The sequence below is a fragment of the Lingula anatina genome, chromosome 5 (assembly GCF_051362555.1).
Source record: "Lingula anatina isolate TDL-2025a chromosome 5, LinAna3.0, whole genome shotgun sequence".
Classification (NCBI taxonomy): Eukaryota; Metazoa; Brachiopoda; class Lingulata; order Lingulida; family Lingulidae; genus Lingula; species Lingula anatina.
In genome coordinates this window covers 24,434,643-24,454,792 of record NC_141771.1, presented here as the reverse complement: position 1 = coordinate 24,454,792, position 20,150 = coordinate 24,434,643, and the positions used below count along the sequence as shown (strand labels likewise).

Here is a 20,150-nt window from a genome sequence, read left to right as displayed (position 1 = left end):
AGATGGATTTTTGTTTAACGATGAATGGCCCTTCAAACTCGAAGATTTGTCGCAGTTTGGCCTTTTCAAAAAAATGATTGTGACCTTTGTTTGACAACTTGGTCTAATTAACTGCACTTGTGAAGAACGGTCTGTTGGTGTGAACTTTCATGTAGTATTTCTTCTTCTTCAGACGACTCACTGCTAGATGTTACAATTTCAAATTTCTGTTCACTTTCTTAGACGTATTTTGTTTCAAAAGAACGTGTCTTTTTCATTAAGCCACTATCAATGCCAATCACCTGACTTTGATACCTAGGCTAATTGTTATCATTGGGCAATAAGCCCAATAACCCTAATGAAACCCAAGGGTCTTTTGTAGCCAAATCATTTTGAAGCTTAGTCATGCAATTGTTGGAAATGTTATGGCCTCTTTTGGAAAACTGATGGTGACTGTTGTTGATTGAAGTAACATATTGCGAGACACACTGGGCTCATTGACCAGATCCTCCACCAATTTGTTATAATGGTGACAACAATAACGATTGGAACTTTCATCTATTTATTCACTTGACTTGTCATACAAATGCAAGAGGATTTGTAATCTATTCTTTGGAACCGATCACTCATTCAATTGTTTTCATTGTCATTTGCATGTTAATCAGAATATTCCATTCTGATTTGTCAGTCTACAATTCTATATTTCCTGCTGTTATGCTTTTATTACTTATTGTTTATTCCAGGAAATATCAGCAATTTGGTTTTCTTTTTGTTCCACCCTTTGCCGTGATTTATTTCAATCACTAGTTTGTTTTCTACCGGTATTGTTGTAATCATGGACCCTTGGCTACCATGATTATCTGCCTTTTCCAATGTGGCAGGGTTTAGTGTGATAACAAAATATTTTACTTGGTTTTGTAGACATCTCACAAAAAAAGGCAATCTGTTCTTTTTTAACCGTCGTTCTGTTTCTTTGTAAGAAAATATTTTTAATGGCGCCCGGAGAAGGAACGAAAGGAGAAAAAATAACTCGAAATAAAGCTCTGTCTGATTTGTGCAATTGCTTTTGAGTTATATTCTTGATATTCTCGGTATAAGAGAACACAGTGTTGTCAGTTTACTTACATTTAACTATCTCCTCACTGGCGTTATATCCAGTAACCCCAACCCATCTTCTGACAAATGTTTTAATGTGTTGTGTCATGGGATGGTTTTGATTAATTAGAGTGGGGGAGATTGCAAGTATAGGTTATGGTCCAAACAATCGGAGTCTTTTATTTTACTTCTCAGTAGTTAAGTAAAAAAATATTAGTTTACATTTTTATTACTGGGCAACATGAGAGCAAGTTGACAGATAAAATGCAAGGGTGTTTGCTAGGTTACCTCCTGCAGGCAGTTGAGTCAATTTTTATCAGTTTTGAGTACCACAATTTTGCCATAAATAACATTTTTGATATTAGTTTTTTTTTAGGTATTAAATGAGATAAAGACTTTGATAATTTTCAGTATTTAATGTGTCGAAAAGCAGTGTTATCGATGTTCTTACTGATGAAATAAATCCAAAATGTCAACACGTTTAAGATTTCTTGGCTACCTCGGCCAGTGTCTGTAGTGCAGTTGTGACGAAGTTATTGGCTTGTCTTCTTCATGTGACGCGAGGTAGCAAATACAACTCAGATATTTTCTTTCTTATTATTTATTGAACTGCTGCCCAGTTATTACCCGCAATGCTTCCTTCATGGTTGCAAAATGCGGTCGGTTGCAAAATGCGGCTCTACGGGAAGCCGCTCCAGCTGACACGCGTATCCTGTTGCGTAAGCAGTGAGTGTACAGCATGCGGTTTATGCACTTCATTTGTGCGTCAACAGGGTCAAGCCGAGCCACGGTTGCACTTGAGAGGGGTATTTCGCACTTTTTTTATTATTATCTCACTACTTACTTCTGGACGTCATCTGTTACCGGGTTGATTTTGATTCCTACTGGAAGAGATCACATAAAGCAAGGTAAGACGTCTTGATACGTTCTCTTTGATTCCGCTATTCCGCATGCAATACATGAACGTCTTCACCTCTCTCTCTCTCTCTTTCCTTTTCCACACACACAGAAATACACACATACACACATTCACATACACACATACACACGAACACATTCGCACATGCACATAGACAAATGCAGTTCTGTCCGTGACTGTAGATTCAAGTGAAAAACAGGATTTGCGTAAAGGCGTGTCAGCGAATTATTTTTATAGTGTTTAGTACGTTATACTATCAATAAAGTGGGTCACTGTATAACTTACTATAACTAACAAACTGGCAAGATATAATAATCAAAAACGTGATTTACCCTTTCCCGTAATTCCTTAAAAACTATATCTGCATTCGCTTGTAAACACATCAAACAATGCACTTACTATGTTTCAATTATCTACAACAAAAAAGCAGATGTCACTGCCACGTACAACCACTATTTCACAGACTATGTATATAGGCCTCGGTGTGCAGTGTCGAATTCCGATATCCATTCTTTTTCTCTCCAAATACAGCAATGGCATGTTTGGGAGGGGGGAGGGGGGCCACAGTTACACGAACCCGTTCTTACATGTACCTACTGACATACCGCTTTCTCCCCCCCCCCCATCCTAAAAAAGAAAGAAGAAACGAAGCAAAAGGAAAGAAAAAAATATGTATTCAGGCCATATAACGAAAATAAAGCGACGCATTCGCTTTCTTTTGAAAGAAAATAAGAACATCCCTTATGATTTATTCGTGATGACATGGAGTAAATGCGATGACATATTTTCTTATGAATGGTTATATACTGTATATGCTGTGTGGGTCTACTCCCGTTAACTCCTGAGATCAAGCATTGCTCAGTGTGTAGTTTTACAGGACATGTGTACTTGGGTAACTGAAGCACTGGCCGTAATGCAAGGAAAGCAATTACTCAAGGGCACTGAGCTGTGGCACGGAATTTGCTTTGTGTCGTCGATTCCCAACATGCAACAAGTAATTTTAGGAACGATTGTGTCATTTCCGCGATAATTACACTTCCGATATAAAGACGATTGTTATTATTATTATTAGTGCCATCGTGAATTCGTATCATGAACTCATTTTGTATAAAACATCTATATCATTAAGTTCAGCTCTATGTTAGCGACATCATCGTTATTTCGGGTCAACAATTTTCAAATCTCTAATAACAGTCAGGTTAGTTGTTCAATCTATCCAAGATAGACGGGTGAGGAAAGCAGGCAAAATTTTCCTTGCTTAACTTGGGATGTTCTGAATTCATCCAGTAAATGGTAATTAGGAGGGGTGTGCGGAAGCGCGTGCTGCCTTTATTGAATCCGGGTTCGTCTGAACTCCACTCCCTGTATCCGGGTACCTCTGAGCTCTATCCCCCAGATCCGGGTACCTCTGAACTGAATAAGGACTGTCTAACAAATAATCATAATAAACATATTGATAATAATAATAATAATAATAAAATAATTCTTTTAATCTTGAGGTCATCACGCATCAGTTTTACTATTATCAGATGGTAATTTTCTAGCACAAAGATTTTTTTTTATTAAAAACAAAACAAAAGAAAAAATCTTAACCATAATTCAAAATGAACTGAACATGTCAAACATGAAGGATCACAAAATACAATAGATGTCAAGTAAAGCGTTGCGGTAAGTTTTGTTTGAGGGTTGAAAAGCCCCGGTCAACCCAGCACAGTTATGACCAATATACCGTATTCTAATCTCAGTATGTAGTTCTTCCAATTCCACCACTCCCCATTCGCGTACCTTGTATTCTGGTTCATACGGAGTAGAGTGTGAATGTAACAATAAGATATCTCTTTTAAGACTAGTTAAAACTAGGTTCGGCAACAAATTAGTGGCAGAAGATTGATAAGTACTTGACAATAAATAATCTACATTGGAACAGTACCTGAAATCAAGGAGGTCGATGCAAAAACTGCGTAGAATACTCGTCAATTTGGCAATCCAAGAATATTCATATTCTGCACAAGATTTATGATCCAACATTTATGTTCTTGTTTATGTTTTATTTTATTTTGTTTTATATTAGCACCGTCATGGATCGCTGTTGGGGTCTGCTGATTGTACTGATTTACGTGACAAGAGCCTTAGCATATGTGGGTAAGAACCTAGTGACGTCGACGTTACAGTGTGACGTCACAACACACTAAAATATATCTTCAGGGTACTGTTACAAAGAAGCGTTTTAGACGATAAGCTCTCTGGATTTTTAAAGACAGAATGCCTTTCAAAAGTAAAATACACTGTGGTAGAATTACATGTACCTGCACTCCGTGTAAATTAAAAATATACATGCATATTCGCATCATATCTCTACATTGCATTTTTTAAAAATAACAATTTATAAGTATATGAACTTTTTGTTCTTGTGGTTATTTCAAATACCATACGAGGGTTGATTGATAAGTAGTGAGCCTCGTGTGGAAGGGGTTAAGCAGGGATATCCTTTTTCAGCCCTTCTATTCCCTGACTATTTAAAGGTGTGTAGCCGAAGTTTGGTATCATTTGATAAGTTTATGTCGACGAGGTAGCACTCTCAAATAAGCAAGGCAAGTGACTTTTGCGAAATGCCCCTGCTCACAAGTCTATCATTCCCATGGCTGCAATCAACGAGTGTGGTTTAAACTTATAGAACATCCACCTTATTCTCCTGATCTTGCTCCCTCTGACTATTATCTATTACCCAAATTGAAAAAGGCCATTTCAGGTTCTCACTTTGTGTTAGATGATGACATCATACGTGAAGTGGAGGGGTTTCTGAACGGCCAAGAGAAGGGCTTCTATTAAAGTGGCATAGAGTCTCTCAAAACTCACTGGCAAAAGTGTATAGATACTCAAAGAGAGTATGTTGAAAAATAAAGAAAAATACTTGTAAAATGTGTACCCCTTCTATATGAGGCTCACTACTTATCAATCAACCCTCGTACATAAGGGGAGTGAGCTCCCAAGACGGATGTACGATGAGTTCATTGATAACCGTGGTATTTTGTCTCTTTCACACACAGCACATTCAGCATAATGTCATATTAAGCGTACATACGTCCGTCTTGGGATTTCCACCCCCTAAACATTCATGTGAGTAAAATACCATCCTCTTTCAAGTGGCACTGTTGACTTCGTAAAACACCTTCCGGTATTATTTTCAGCTGTATTATTTTAATAAACATTCCATCTCCTGGGGTAGTAATGTGTTCTCTACATCTTTTACGATATTTCCAGAGCAAATATGGGACACCAATGAAAATATGGATGAGTGGCAGGTTTTACAAGTCGATTCTGACTCAGATGAATCCAAACAGGTACTCATTTAGGCTTTTGAAAGCCACGCGATTCATTTATTAAAATGAGGGGGGGGGTGAGCGGAAGCGCGTTTGCCTCTATCTTCATGTAATATGGGTATCTGCGAACTGCATCCCCTGAATCTCCATATATGGGACACCACAGAAAATATTAATAACTGGCAGATTTTGATGCGGAAGAATCCAAACAGGCAATAATCTAGGCTTTTGGCTGCCAGATGATTCGCTGAATGAGGTGCGTGTGTTTGTGTGTGTGTGTGTGTGTGTGGGGGGGGGGGGGGGAGCGGAAGTGCGTATTACCTCTATTGGACCTTATGAAACTTATGTTCGCTCCTTTCCCCTCGTTCATAATACATCAGGTCTCAGTGCATTAGAAACGACGGGAAAGGAAAGAACATAAGTTTCACATCGCGTTCTGGCAGTAAGCTTCACAGGAGAGACGTTCGTGAACGCTTCTCGGCAATATAATGGCGTCGCATCGTGGAGGACGCAGATGTCCGTTTCTAAACAGCTGAAAATCGATTTTTTGCGGTATCCAGGAACAATGCAACAAGAGAGTTATATGAATAATCATGTTTACATTCATGTTGTATCGTTATAACATGCACTAGTACACTGCACAACGCAATTTTTTCCAAACGCTGTCACAGTACATCCCCTATTAAAAGTAAATCTTGTCGACAGCATCATACATGTACATGTATGTCTTTATCAATTTAATTAAGAAGTCAATACTTCTACCAGTTCGTCTTATTAACTTCATGCAGTAATTAAGGATGTTGATTAAATTGGAAAAATGGTTTATGTTACATGTAAATGGTAATCAGTTAATTGATTGATAATTGTTGGGTTACTAGTTCATGTCATACAGTAGTTTGGGTGTTTGGTCGTTTAATGGTGTCATAATTTTATTTTTTTCCAGTGGCAAAAGGTACAAGTCCTGAGTGTCTTCCAAACGTGCACTCTAGAGTCTGGGCAGGAAAACTGGCTTGTGTCGCCCCCTATCCCCCTGCCGCCAGAACTTCCTTTGGGTGCATTATTACCATTGCGCATCCGTGTATCTTTCCTTATGCACGCCTGCAACTATACACAATACAGCTTGGATGAATGCAAGAATTACATTCAGTTGTATGCAGGGTATTTCCCGCCAGGTACAAACTCTACCAACGCATCCAGTCTAGACGCAGTCAACTTTATTCAAGATATCCAGCTCCGTTCTCCGGGCGCCCCTGACAGCGTCGACGTCGTGTACAACGTCACCGCCGCTCGTGCACAAGGTTCCGTGACAGACCAAATACGGATTGCTCTTCGTGACCCGGGAAGTTGTACTCAAGGCCTGTTCGTATCCGTTGCATATTTCATTTGCATGCCTATACAAGGAGTGATTGTATCATTCCCCAAATCATTCCCATCTTCTTCGCCAGTGCAAGGGTCCTGTATAAGTGGTTCGCATCCTTCCGACCCGCCTTTGCAGCGAGTTTGCTCTTTTGACGGATCTTGGTCACCTCAAAATGGAAGATGCGTTTGCAAACCTGGGTACAAAAGGACTGCTACAGGCTGCGTCGGTATGAAGGGCATATGATCAGTCTTACCTTTTACTATTTTTTTAAAAGAAAACAGTAGTGCCTTCCTCCAATCTAATTGAAAGCCATAAGTACATGCAACATAATATTATATCTGTTCTACAAAGTACAGAATATTGAAGAAAAAGTAGTGCCGCATGTCACTGAGCTAAGTGTGGGCTTTAAAAAGCTACACATAGGGCACGCATAGAGTACTTAACCATGTACGTTTACAGGGCGGTACTCAGTTATTCAAACATTCCTTATATTCCATAATTTTTATTAATCTCTTGTAATTAGAAATCAATCAACCACTCAGCTATTAGCCGTAGGCCTAATTTTTGTTTTAAGAAATTGATGATTGTATATCTGTTCGTCCATGCTTCATTCCCTTTTCCGACATATTATATATGATATGATATGACACCATGCATGTTATACTAAATCGCACACCTCTTTTTTCACCTGCTTACAGAGACCAGTCCTTGCGAGTCGTACCCTTGCTTCAACGGCGGCACGTGCCTTGAAGAAAATGGCGGCTTCCGGTGCGAGTGTTCAGTTGGATTTGTCGGACAGACTTGTGAAAATGGTAATTAATGTACTTTCAAGAGAGCTTTTATTCCATTCCTCTATCTAGATCACAAAAAAAAAGAAAAAAAAAGAATTATCACTTATAAAGAATTCAATGTTTTGGGGTCTATTTGACGCAATAACTTCTGGTGATTCCAGGTTTTTGTTTAATATTTCATACTTCCAGCAAATGGGCCCTGCTTTCGCAACCCGTGTTTACATGGGCAGTGTTCACAGTCTGGGGTGGACGGATACAGCTGTTACTGCCTGGATGGCTGGATGGGGACCAACTGTGACCAGGGTGAGTTCAAAATATCCTGTACCCGGGATTTTTCCCACTTATACGTAAGCTAACGGTACGGAAATTTTTAGGCTTGTGTTTGAGAATTTTCATGTATAAAGATGATATTGGTGTATTATTATAAATATTATTATTCCACTGAAGCGAATGATTGTTTCTGTACAGAATGCACCCGAACAAACTTTTTAAACCATGCTTCACTAATTCCTTTTTTCACATTTAATAATAATAATATATTTGAGCCTTTCAATTTCTCCAGATCCAGATCCTCTCAAACAAAGTGGACTCGATGGAGAGATATCTCAATTTTGTTTCTGTGGTTTTCTGTTCTCTTTTATTTCCCCCTTTTTCTTAGAGGACCACTGCTTCGGACAAGAATGTAGTGGGAATGGTTACTGCTTGAACAAGCAAAATACATATTCTTGTCAATGCCAGTTAGGTTTTATTGGGAGAAATTGTCAAGGTAAGTTGAAATCGATTGATTGAAAATAAAATCAAAGAGATGTTACTTTTAATGCAAACTCCAAGGTGCTTTTATTTTGCCCGTTTTAACTTGTTCAGTGCCATACCCGATAGTGTAACTTGCCCGATGGTGATTCTGATGCCTTTGTCCATGTCCTATAGTAAGCCTTGTTATTATATGGTTGTTCCAGGACTTCCATGTAGTTACAGGGAGGGGTTTCGCGCGGATTTAAAAATGTAATATGAAGCGCATAGGAAGGTGGTACGTGCCCTCCATTCCCGCCCCGACAAACCAGTACTTGTGCATGGTGCATGGTACATGTACAGTGTATAAGTATGTACGCGCACGCGCAATTTGAAGTTTTAATCATGAGTACTGTCTCTCGGGCTGTAGCTATTTTACACAATGTGTAGCAGCGCATATAGCTTAGTTCCAATTTAAAAGCGGCGAAGCGGGCATTTAATCACATTGCCTAACAAATCATTAAGTTCATCAGTCTCCAAAGGCTATCTGATGCGGATGCTCTAGGCCGTACAATTCAAACGCATACTAATATGGTGATGTTGTAAATGACGGATATGCCATCGAAGAACATTTTGATTTTGACTTAGAAAAACGGCAGTTTGCAGACGGTTGGTTCTAAGTACTGCAGAATTGATAGCTACTGGTATAATTATGATTGGTGTTAGGGTCGTTAACCTCGTGACATGCAAATTGTTCAGCCAGGAGGCCTACGCAATACTAAGATATCCAATGGACAATTAAAAGCGGAAGAGTGTGGAAGCGTGGGTTCATCTTTTGACTAAGGTTTTATCATGTTGCACTTCTGTTATTAAAATAGACAGCTTCACATAAACATTTATTTTATTCCAGACCGAGTGTGTGACTTGGCTACCTGTTACAATGGCGGATCATGCATACCGGATTCCGACGCACCGGATGGATACAAATGCCAATGTACGGAGGATTTCGAAGGATTGCAATGCCTGGACCGGATCCAGAGTAAGTAGAAAAGGGATCTCTTCTACAGATAACCTTTGATAATGACTTTCAAACCCAAACAATTTCCCGCCTTTTAAAACGGGGATCTTGAATGAAGCGACACTGGTTTTATACACCAAGCAAACAAACAAAACTTTATTCTGAATATATCATTATTTTAAAAAAATGATCAAAAATTTTCCTAGTTCGCTGTTATGAGTCTCAGATGTACCTGGATAAAAAAAATTACAGCAGACTCTTTTCCGATCCCCAAATCCTTATAAATTAATAAATTCAGAACAGAATAATATGCCATCCTGTATAAAGGAGCTTGCAGAACACCATGGCCTAATTAAGCATATTCGTTTTTTAGGGTGCACTTACACTGTCAGTGTTAAAACCTCTAGGGCGGTTGGAGCAGGAACAGATGAGCGCGTGGATGTTACTCTTGGGGTTCAAAAATTTGGGAAGTTGAAGAGGGCACAATTCGAGGTGCAGGGAAATTTTGAAAGTGGAAAGTAAGTCTTCTCCATTCTTTATTATTAGGTTTTTGAGAGATTTGAGTTCTTGAAATAGCACCATATATTTGCAGTTTAAATTACACCCACAGATCTTGTTCATGAGTAATGGAAAGTGGTGGCAAGGCGAAGCAAAAACTATTCCTCGTAAAATTTACCATGCAGTAAATATTTTTTTTCGCACCAATTATTATTAGTGTTTGTTTTTAGTTTGGATACGGTCACAAAGACGCTCCCCCTCTGTGGTTCACTGAGACAGATTGAGATTCACTTGAGACAAGAGAAAATAAACTATGTTAATAATTGGAAACTCCGCCAGGTAGTTGAGTATTGTGAAAATTTAATAGCGAGTCATTCAAACACGCATTGTCAACTTTCTACCTGCTGCACAGACTTAACAGACCGCGACTTCATAAGTCTCTCTCTCTCTCTCTCTCTCTCTCTCTCGCTCTCTCTCTCTCTCTCTCCGCGTGGCGTTTACGTAATTGGTGCCTATGTCAACCAATTTAAAAATGATACATGTATCACTTAGCATATAAGCAAAATAACATATATATTAATTCAACTGTTCATTAAATAATTTAATTGCAGGTGACAGTGACCGTAGATGACAACATCATACGCAAGATATACGTCTGTTATTTTAACACTTGGTTTAGACCCGGAGATTACAAAAACAGAGCTTGTTCATTGCTTTGATCTACTGGACACATATGTCACTTTCTGAGCTTTGTATACTACGGCAATAAGAGATATGCTAAGTCGTTGCTTCGCAGCATATTATTTTTTCTGTGCGCCGTTTGATTAAGGTATCAGGCATGGATAGATAAAAACTTTGAAGAGTACTGATTTTAAGTGCCTTTGTTCCAAGACAGGGTGAATATTTAGTGCTCATTGGCTCAATTTCTTTCTTAGTATTTGCACATCATTTTACCAATAGCACCATAATTTTGTTGTTGAGGGTTTATCAAATGTCTCCTTTAACTTTGCACATGCGACCACCGTTTTAACATTAATTATAATGACACCGTCGAGTGCCACAGGTCCATATTTGCGAAAATTCTTGGGAAGCTTGCTTTTGATTTTATAGTAACTATGCAATACAATGAGGAGCTCAGAAGAGCCTTACGCGAAAGAGAAGATTAATTGTCTTAATACGAAGTCGTTTGGTACACGCCACCAGCACGTTAAGATGTATACTAGGTCACTGGAATAAAGATTGTAAGATATGCCTATAAATGTTATGTTATTTGGTTTATTTTGCCGAACCATAATGTGCCGTGAGTGAAGCACTAGTATAAATGTATCTAGCGCTATTGTTCACTTACATACTGTCACTATGTAATTAATTTAACGTAATATATTACTTAGTTAAATGCATGAAAGGGTAACAGCAAGAAAATTTGCCAGGTGAATATTAAATGATGATACCTAAACTGTAGCATGTTAAAAAAATGAAAACGGTGATCCGTATTCATTTGTTTCAATAAATTCTATCTCCACAGTCAGTATAGATGTAGTTATTTATTGTTCATCAGTCCACGCGGCCTAATTGACGTCTAACGTCAAACAATTTATGAGCTGTATTCGATAACAGCAAACTGTTCTTTTACAATCTCCTTTTTAACTTCTCCTTGTCAGCATGGGGTTATTTGGCGTAATGGAATCCGCAATGGACCTTTTTTGAATGTACAGTTGCTATGAGCAATATTTTTACTCCAATGATCGCTCTAAATCCAATCTGATGAGCGGATACAGGTTGCTTTTATTATTTATGGCAATGCACTTCCTAATTTCTCGTGAATAAAACTCATCATGGTTTGCTCGATATAAAAACCCATCTTTCAATTCACTTCACCGATTTTCAATTGACCTTCAGACCACCGATTTGCAAGGTAATAGCATAGCCTACAAGGGCGAATTAATTGCAGTACCGTACAGAGCAAATTCACGTTAGCTTTCGCAGGCTTTAACATGAAAATGTATAAAGAAAACCGTGGATCAGTTTCTTGTTATACTACAATATTCACCTATTCAGCTTCATCAGTGAAAGAGACAATATAATATGTGGAGGCCAACTGTCACGCGTAACTTAGGTGTGCAGTCACCCCTCCACTTTTGTAAACCTCCCGTCACCACTTTTTAAAATTTATCTGCACAAAAATAATGTACAAATTAAGGCTGTATTCCCAGAGCTTTTACATCGATCTATCCCAGCGGGGAGTCTCACTAGATTACTGTCAGATAATCCGGCTTAAATGTCCGTCCCGCCTACTACAAGCTGTAAAGGGACCCGCACACGGTGAGCATTTGGCGCGCGCCACGTGCGCTGCGCCGTTTTCTCATCGTGTGCGGGGCTATTTTGGTGAGATTTTTGCCTCTCGCGCGGCTGAGAAAAATATCTCACGTGTTTGATATTTTTGGTATCTTGAGGCAAATGTCTCAGCGTGTGCGGGGTGCAAGCGCCGATTGCTCACGCCATGCCAACAATGCGCATGTGCCGGTAGCCGGAAACAAAGAAAAATGGCAGCCCCCAGCAAAGTAAACAAAAATGTACACAGTTATAGTTAGTCTGATTGATTAACGTGGTCACCATTTGCCATTACTTTCAGAAAAACAAATAAATATGTAATGTTTCCTTAACCACATGATCCCACAGTTCGCGGTGCGTCTGATAGGGGCAGGCCGTGAGGCACCTCTGCTGACCAAAGAGCGCATCGTTTGCGGGGAGCTGAGGAGCACGAGCATCTGGCGCAGCGCAAGTGGCGCGCGCCAATTGCTCACCGTGTGCGGGGTGCTTTAGGGGGTAATTAACTATGGTGTCCGTTCGGCTGACAGCTATTTAGCGTGAACCCCCACAGGGAGATAGGTCGATCTAAAGTAGATCGATCTAATCTCTGGAAATGGGGTTTAAGGCGTTATGTCATAGGCGTAGGATCCCATCGATTTATATGCTTGGAATAATTATAAAATACTGGTAACGTTTTAGATGTTCAAACACTCGAACAGACTTTCAGAACACCTGCATTCCTGCGCGGTTGGGCAGAATATATGGAATAAAACGAACGGTACAGACGCGTAACCTATTATTAGGAGTCCATAAGTTATGAAGCAAAGTCGGGGACGCCTTGCCAAAATAGCCTCATAAAACGAGATCTGATATCGCAACCCTTGAACGCTGGGTTGTCTCAAGCAAATAGCCATTACGACAACCATAGCGACAACCGACCCGAATAATATGACCCACTTTCCTCAGCTGGGAGACAGCAGACGACCGTGGTCCATCTTGTTGATTTCGGTCAGCTGGTCTACGATCTGCCAAAATAATACTGCGGTTGAGCCAATGCTGACAATGACGATCCAATTGCGATCGATCGCCCCCCCCCCCCCCCCCCCCCCCCCCGTGCCAGTGAGAGTGTACCCGGATGTTCGTTCCACCGAGTTAGAGAAGACAGAGAGTGCGAAGTCCCAGCCGTGGTCCGCGCTTTGTGACCCGGCTACCGCCAGTCTCTCAATCTCTCTTCTCAGCTTGGCGTACGATTCCTGAAGCTCGAGAAACGCAGCAGATATGAGGAGCCAAGGAGGGACAAAAACGGATGCAATTGTTGCGATCTGGGTGATCTGCCGCAGCCAGTGAATAAACGTGGCGCTCTTGGGCGGCAGTCGGAAGGTGTGGGCGTAGAGTAGAATCGCCAACGACATTATACGCACCACAAAGGAATCCACTTCAATCAGCGTGTAAGTTTTTCTCCACATGATCCGCTCTCTCAACACCACCGCCGCCTTCAATGGTTCGTAGTTGCTCAATCTCTGCCGGAACTTACGGAGTAGGCATTGGCTCTGTTTTGAAGATAGAGGGCCACCACCATTGCCGCTGCGCCGTAAGCAAGGAGGGGGAAATAGAGCAGCAGCATGCAGAGCAAGCTCAACCCATAGCACTGGGCTCGAGTAAGCCTCTCCCATAGAGCGGGATCGGTGACGCTCATCAACCAGAGGTCTGGCCTGAGGTTCTGCCCTGTGCCGCATTCCAGTGCCGTGTCCAGGGCCTGAACCCCCACGTGGGTGCCAAGGTAGAGAAGCAGAGCTACGGTGTAGGAGGGCGTGATTGGGGGCTTGGACAGGGGTGTGGCAAGGGGCGTGGCCTTATCACCGACACGCCTACACGTCGGGATGAATTATGGTATTTTGAAGCGCGATAGTTATTTCATTATTTTGCAAGTCACTGAAACAGTTTGAAGTACGAAACAGGTAGAATTGGAGTGGGGACGGGTTTGCTTCGAGTATGTATGCTGAAACTGGCCAGGCTGCTCCTGGGGTGGACGATAATATAAAACTTATTTCCCATTGTAATTTCATAAACCATTAGAGTAAGGAAGTAGAAACGTTTATAAAAAAAATTAGGCATGTGCATGGGATTTCGTTTTTTTTTTTTTTTTTTTTTGTAAATTGGGGGTGTGGCCGTCCCTAGGGGTGGATGATTGTAATTTTACATCGTATTTTTCACTATCTACCCTTATATCTTTAGAATTTAAAAATAAACATGTTGGGGAATTAATATACTATCGTAAGAAATGTGCATGGGCACTTCGGAAATTTATTGTGACATGGGTGTGGTCGTCCCTGGGGGTGGTTGATTCTAATTTTACAACGTATTTTCTGCTATGTGCCCATTGTATTGGCCATTTGAGTTAAAAACATGAAACGCAGCTACAGTATTATTTTGGATGTGGAAGGGCATTTTTTGAAATTGGGGTTTGGTCCTGGGGGTGGTTGAATCTAATTAGACGTTGTAATTTCTGCTATCTGCTTTTAGACCATATAAGTTTAGACCATATAAGGCTATGGGGATTGAAAACATGTCTTTAGGGATGTGTATGGGTCCTTCTGGTTATTGATGACATAAATTGGCTGGACCGTCCCTGGGGGTGGTTGATTCTGTTTTTCGCATCCTTATTTCTACTATCTACCCTTAGAGTTAGGAACATGAATCGTTGGGGATTGATTAACCAGTCAAATTTTTATGAATGTGCATAGGTCTTTGAGGAATGTAGAGAACAACAGCAGCGCACATAGCACTAAACGGACTTACAGCCCTAGACAAGAATATACCCTGTAGGTCAAGGAATCCAATTAAAAACTCATTCAAGGCCCTACACACTTAGAAATCCTGGCGTTCGACTAGCCATTGTGTCTTAATACAAAACAAACATGTTAATTAATCAAAAATAGTAATTAGCATGTGTGTCGCTATACAGAGGCTATGCATATGCAAGGAGTCCTGCAAGTATGGAGTCTTGATTGGGTTTAGTGCCATGTGCTAATAACTTGACCTACATTCAAGCATACCGCTAAAGGTATTAATATAAGTGCTGTCTGCTGCTTTCTTTGCATTGTAGAGCCGCATTTTGCAACCGACCGCATTTTGCAACCGGTTGCAAAATACGTTCAGTTGCAAAATGCGGTCCTACTAAGTAGAGCCACATTTTGCAACTGCAACGCATTTTGCAACCAAAGAAAATCGTGAAAACGCATTTTGCAACTGCAACGCATTTTGCAACCAGGATTTTTTTCTAAGCAGTGCATCTTGATCAACATTCATACTTAATAATGCTCAATATCAACATTATATCTACATTGTACATGTCTTGATTAGTACGTTTATTGATACCAAGTTACATTTTATGCAACACATGCTATATAATTTTCTGATATCATCAAATAATGATGTCCAACTGCTCGTCTAAAAAATCAAACATCTCATATCACATCAACTCAAGTCTAATCAGAAATCGCCTCTCTTTGATGACTGTAGTATAATTCATTTATAACAGCACATTTACATAACTTAAAAAAAAGCTTATATGGCACGGTTTCAATGTTGACATCAACATAAATGTTATACACCGTTCGCGAGATTCTACAAAATGAAATATGATAAATACTAAGATATACGTTTAAAAAACATAATCATTAAAAAAATTTAATACAAACACTATCATTTATAAGTTAGTAAAATACAACATGCTAATAATCATGGTTAACACAATATACATTTTATAATAATTATCATAAAGTGGTTTGTAATAAATAATATAGACTCAAATAAACATGCTGTATAATTAATAAAACATTATACATTGATTAGGAAAATACTTATAATTGTCATGACTAAAAATAATAAGTACCAAGCTAATATCGCCCGTTTCGTACGATTTTATCATAATGACAATGCATAGATCAATTTCTGAAATCTGTAAAGTAACAATAAGGAAAACTGTAAAAAATCCTATATAAACATAGTACACAAACACATTTTTACACCAGAGGTTTGCTTGCAATATTAAAAAAATGTAATAAGGCACTAGCCACACGTAGTAAGTCAAGTCAGATTAATATTCATATAAATAAAATCAATCTGCATTCTGTTCAATTGTTATAAATGAATAAAGAATAGTGCATTAACATGTTTAACTTGGAAAAAAGGCAAACAATTCACTTTTGAGTAATTTTCTGACTTTAAAAGCTGTAAAAATAACAGCGAGTGACATAGTTCATAAATAACGTTTTTTTTTTTAATTTTTATGATATTCATGATAGTCGTTCTATGCCAATGTTTTGGTACAAAACCTTTCTTAAAACTGTCAAAATGAGAATAGTAGTTACTACACTTTGCAATATGTGATCAGGAAATGTCATTGAATCTGTGATACTTAGGGCACATTCCCATATATTTTAGATCGATATATCCCCGTGGGGAGTCTCACTAGATTACTATCAGATAATCCGGCTTAAATGTCCGTCCCGCCTACTACAAGCTGTAAGGGGGTAATTAACTTTCGTGCCCGCTCGGCTGACAGCTATTTAGCGTGAACCCCCAGGGAGTTAGGTCGATCCAGTTGGATCGATCTTATCCCTGGGAATGGGGTCTTAGTTTATTCAGCTTAGTATTTAAATATTAAGATAATAGTGCAATTTGGATAAAATCCTTGCTATTCTTGGCCAGGATTACATAAAGATTAACTTAATATGGACCTAACTGTTCCCTTGATGGCTGTTCTGCAAATGGCGCAATTCCTCAAGGCAGGTGCACACTGGACACAGGCGACAAGATGGCCGCACGGCAGAAATACCACGCTAACTTCTTCATCCATACAAATCTTACAGATGCGCTCTTCTTTCAGTCTTTTGTTTTCCTCAAGCAAAGACTTGGTCTCTGGAATATAGTTGGCAACACTTACTTCAAAACAGTTGTTGATAATGATATAACATTCAAACAAGGGAAAGGACACAAATAAACACGTTTGCCCTTCTTCTTTAATCATTCATCGAGTGCTTAAGGATGCTTATTATTGTAAACAACATAAACGATATATACCGGTCGCACTGTAGCTGCAATTCGAGTGCGTTGATAGTTTACAAATAATAATGATATTTGAACTGTTTAGTTGAAAAAAAAAAAAAGAAAATGAGTTTTTTTTTTCAGAAAGTTTTGCTTTTTTATATGTTTGCGTATTTCCTAAGACGTACAAACTAATTCACGATTACTTAGTATCTGATACCCGCATTATGAGTTTGACCTCGATATTAGTTTTGTATCATTGGACATTGACACACATCAAACAGAGATCAAAAGCCTAGTGCTCACCCTTGTCGTCACTTTCCTTTGGTACCGGAGCGTCTTGCTTCTTCTTTTTCTTTTTATTGTCTTTTTTAGATTGTTTCTCTAAAATGAAATACAATTTTACATCAAGTCTGAATAGCTCTGATTTTGTAAAGATGATTCAGGTATGCCAGTTGTCATCTATCCACAAACACTTGGTTAAAATGTTTACCTTAGCACCTGTGATTATTTCATGATCATTCAAAATAACGATGTTTCTGAACTTTTTGGTCTAGTTTATTAAACTCTGTATACATATACACTATATAATCTAACCGCAAGTTATCTTAGCGGAATGTTATTTGCTCAGACATTTACCCGAATTCTGCGTTTGAGATGTTTTTTGGGTTGTCACAGATGCTGGTACTTCAGACAGAGCTGGGACTAGTGGCTGTTGACCGGGTTCCTCTTGGGGAATTAGAGACACCGCCGCCGCACCTTGTGCAGTCTGCCGGTTCATCTCATCCTCAATTTTCAAAATGGCATCTAGTAAACTCGCTGCACTGGGAAAATCATCTCCAGTATCCCTCAATCTGCGTTCGATCGCCTGACGCACTGTATCTCGTCTGAAACCCATATCTAAGACCGCCTGCACTGTCGGGGTGTCGATGCGGGCTTTGATCTCCCGGGCCTCTACATGGTAACTGCCTGGCGCACCTGTATACAGACAGAGTTCTAATCACATGATAAAACAAGAGGCATATGCTCAGTCATTTTTTCAAGCATATGGTGATGTTTTGTTCCAAGTTGTTGAATGTTTGATGGGCTCCAATCACAAATAAGAACAATAAGGACTTGTTCATATATACATGTACCTCACACAAATTTACTAAATTTGCTAATACTGTGAAAAGCCATACAGTCTATCTAAAACTTAAGAAATCTAGCAAGGCGCATGCACCGAGTAAAAGACAATTAATTGTGTTTGTTGGTCAGAAAGCAATGGGTAACTAACCTTGTGCTCTTTGTTCTTGTGCTTGAGTCTGGGGAGGCTAAATTGAATAAATCAATATTTACCGTGAACAATTAATATAGAAAAAAGGATAATCAATGTATTGTGATGAAAATTTCAATTAAATTATTGTGAACACAGAAAAAAGTGCCTTTAAGTGCATTTGACTCATGCGCTGAATATTTAAACTTAGTTAATGTATAATTTATTCATTTTCAATGTACCAGTGCTGTTGTAATAAGCCCTGTAAATATCTATTGCGGAGATTCAGAAGATTTTCAGAAAACTCGACTTTTCTGCTAAACGGTAGTTACACGTGAGTGTAAACACGTTTAGCAGTGGTTCTCTCCCTGTCCAAAAACCCCCTGGGTAAGAGCCACCATCCACCCCATTTTCAGCTGTCAAGCACTCGTTGGGTGAAGATTCCCAGACGCAGTAGAGCTACACTCGAGGTTCCGATTGAGAGGACTTGTTCTCTCTGGCAGGTTCACTGGGGCGGTAGTAAAAGCAGTTGGTTGGTGTCGCAGGGTTCACGCCGAGTCGGGACCCTTAGCTGTTGGTTGGTGTCGCAGGGTTTACGCTGTGTCGGGACCCTTAGCAGGTGGCTGGACGGAGAACGGGAAGTTGGGCTCTCCCGTGGGTTCGTGCCGTGACGGAACCCAAGGCAGGTGGTTTGTCGCAGGGTTTACGCTGTGTCGGGACCGTTAGCAGGTGGCTGGATGGAGAACGGGAAGTTGGGCTCTCCCGTGGGTTCGTGCCGTGACGGAACCCAAGGCAGGTGGTTTGTCGCAGGGTTTACGCCGTGTCGAGACCCCTAGCAGGTGGCTGGACGGAGAACGGGAAGTTGGGCTCTCCCGTGGGTTTCTGCCGTGACAGAACGCTAAGTAGGTGATTGGTCGGAGAGTCCGGGCCGTGTCGGAACTCCAGGCAAGTGGTTGGTTGGAAAACGGGAAGCAAGCTGTCCCGAGGGTGTGCGCCGTGCCAGCACCCTAAGTCGTTGATTGAAGGAGGGAAGTCTACCGCTTAAACTCTCCCAAAGGTGCGCACCGTGTTGGCACTTGTAGCTGTGGGCCGGTAGAAGAGGAGCCACTGCTGTCACAGTCTCCCACCGATTGGAAGTTTATGCAGAACTAAAACTGGACATTAACTGAATATATCCAAAGGACACATATTTAACGTGGACTTAAAGACAATAACTGAATATCAGAGTGGGTATTATTACCACATTGCATTTTGTTGCATTTTAATAAACATTTTGAACCTTTTTACATCAGCAGTTTGTTTCTTGGATTTGAACCTTTAAAACAATGACGAATCCCTTTTAATACTGTACGGACTGAAGTACCAACATAAAATCCGTTACAGTTTTTGGTGGCAGCGGTGGGATCTATAGTCATTGTCACGACCCTGAAGAAGCAATGGAGAAGAAACGTGGAATAAGCCCCGAAACCAGAGACCGCCAGGACACTGGATTTAGTTCCACATTTACCAGGAGTGGAAATGTGTTACCTCCACGTTATAACCCGGACATTGATTTAGATGATGAACTACTTGGTGTAAGACGGCGAATAGACGAGATGGAAGCAGACTTACAAGCCACGTTGAATGCAGCTCACCGACGAGTAAATCCCGTGCCTGATATTTCCCCACCTGGGACATCTACTGCCATGCCTAGTTATGCAGATCAAAGGATGTACAAGACTGGGCCAACCATTAAATTGGGAACATTTGATGGGAAAAACTGTGATTGGGATGATTTTCGTTCCCAACTTGAAATATGCTCAGATAATTACCGGTGGACAGACGAAG

At 40.1% G+C, this 20,150-nt stretch overlaps 2 protein-coding genes across 5 annotated transcripts; one reads left to right on the top strand and one right to left on the bottom strand.

The window, feature by feature from the left end:
- The first annotated feature begins 1,758 nt into the window (after positions 1 to 1,758).
- LOC106162886 (uncharacterized) lies at positions 1,759 to 11,237 on the top strand. 4 transcript variants are annotated; one of them, XM_087013586.1, is made up of 11 exons: positions 1,760 to 1,982; positions 4,065 to 4,135; positions 5,255 to 5,334; positions 6,257 to 6,899; positions 7,372 to 7,485; positions 7,654 to 7,767; positions 8,027 to 8,230; positions 9,104 to 9,232; positions 9,585 to 9,729; positions 9,940 to 10,048; positions 10,321 to 11,237. In XM_087013586.1, the coding sequence occupies exons 2-11, from the start codon at positions 4,072 to 4,074 to the stop codon at positions 10,426 to 10,428; spliced, it is 1,710 nt and encodes a 569-aa protein (XP_086869712.1). In that variant the 5' UTR covers positions 1,760 to 1,982; positions 4,065 to 4,071; the 3' UTR covers positions 10,429 to 11,237. The 4 variants fall into 4 exon arrangements, with proteins under 4 accessions (XP_086869713.1, XP_086869712.1, XP_086869714.1 ...); XM_013540317.2 differs by having other exon boundaries at positions 1,762 to 1,982; positions 8,123 to 8,230; XM_087013587.1 differs by lacking the exon at positions 9,940 to 10,048 and having other exon boundaries at positions 1,759 to 1,982.
- A 4,600-nt stretch (positions 11,238 to 15,837) lies between these two features.
- On the bottom strand, positions 15,838 to 19,738 carry LOC147761964 (baculoviral IAP repeat-containing protein 2-like). The gene is made up of 4 exons (XM_087014111.1): positions 19,687 to 19,738; positions 17,708 to 18,064; positions 17,375 to 17,452; positions 15,838 to 16,942 (listed from the first exon to the last, which is right to left on the bottom strand). The coding sequence occupies exons 1-4, from the start codon at positions 19,736 to 19,738 to the stop codon at positions 16,746 to 16,748; spliced, it is 684 nt and encodes a 227-aa protein (XP_086870237.1). The 3' UTR covers positions 15,838 to 16,745.
- Positions 19,739 to 20,150: the final 412 nt, after the last annotated feature.

Coding starts and splice junctions, on each gene's coding strand:
- LOC106162886 (XM_087013586.1), top strand. CDS start 4,072: ATGGATCGCTGTTGGGGTCTGCTGATTGTACTGATTTACGTGACAAGA. Junction 4,136..5,254: donor AAGAGCCTTAGCATATGTGG/GTAAGAACCTAG, acceptor CGATATTTCCAG/AGCAAATATGGGACACCAAT. Junction 7,486..7,653: donor CGGACAGACTTGTGAAAATG/GTAATTAATGTA, acceptor TCATACTTCCAG/CAAATGGGCCCTGCTTTCGC.
- LOC147761964 (XM_087014111.1), bottom strand. CDS start 19,738: ATGACTATAGATCCCACCGCTGCCACCAAAAACTGTAACGGATTTTAT. Junction 18,065..19,686: donor CTGTAACGGATTTTATGTTG/GTACTTCAGTCC, acceptor TCATGTGATTAG/AACTCTGTCTGTATACAGGT. Junction 17,453..17,707: donor ATCTCAAACGCAGAATTCGG/GTAAATGTCTGA, acceptor ATTTCATTTTAG/AGAAACAATCTAAAAAAGAC.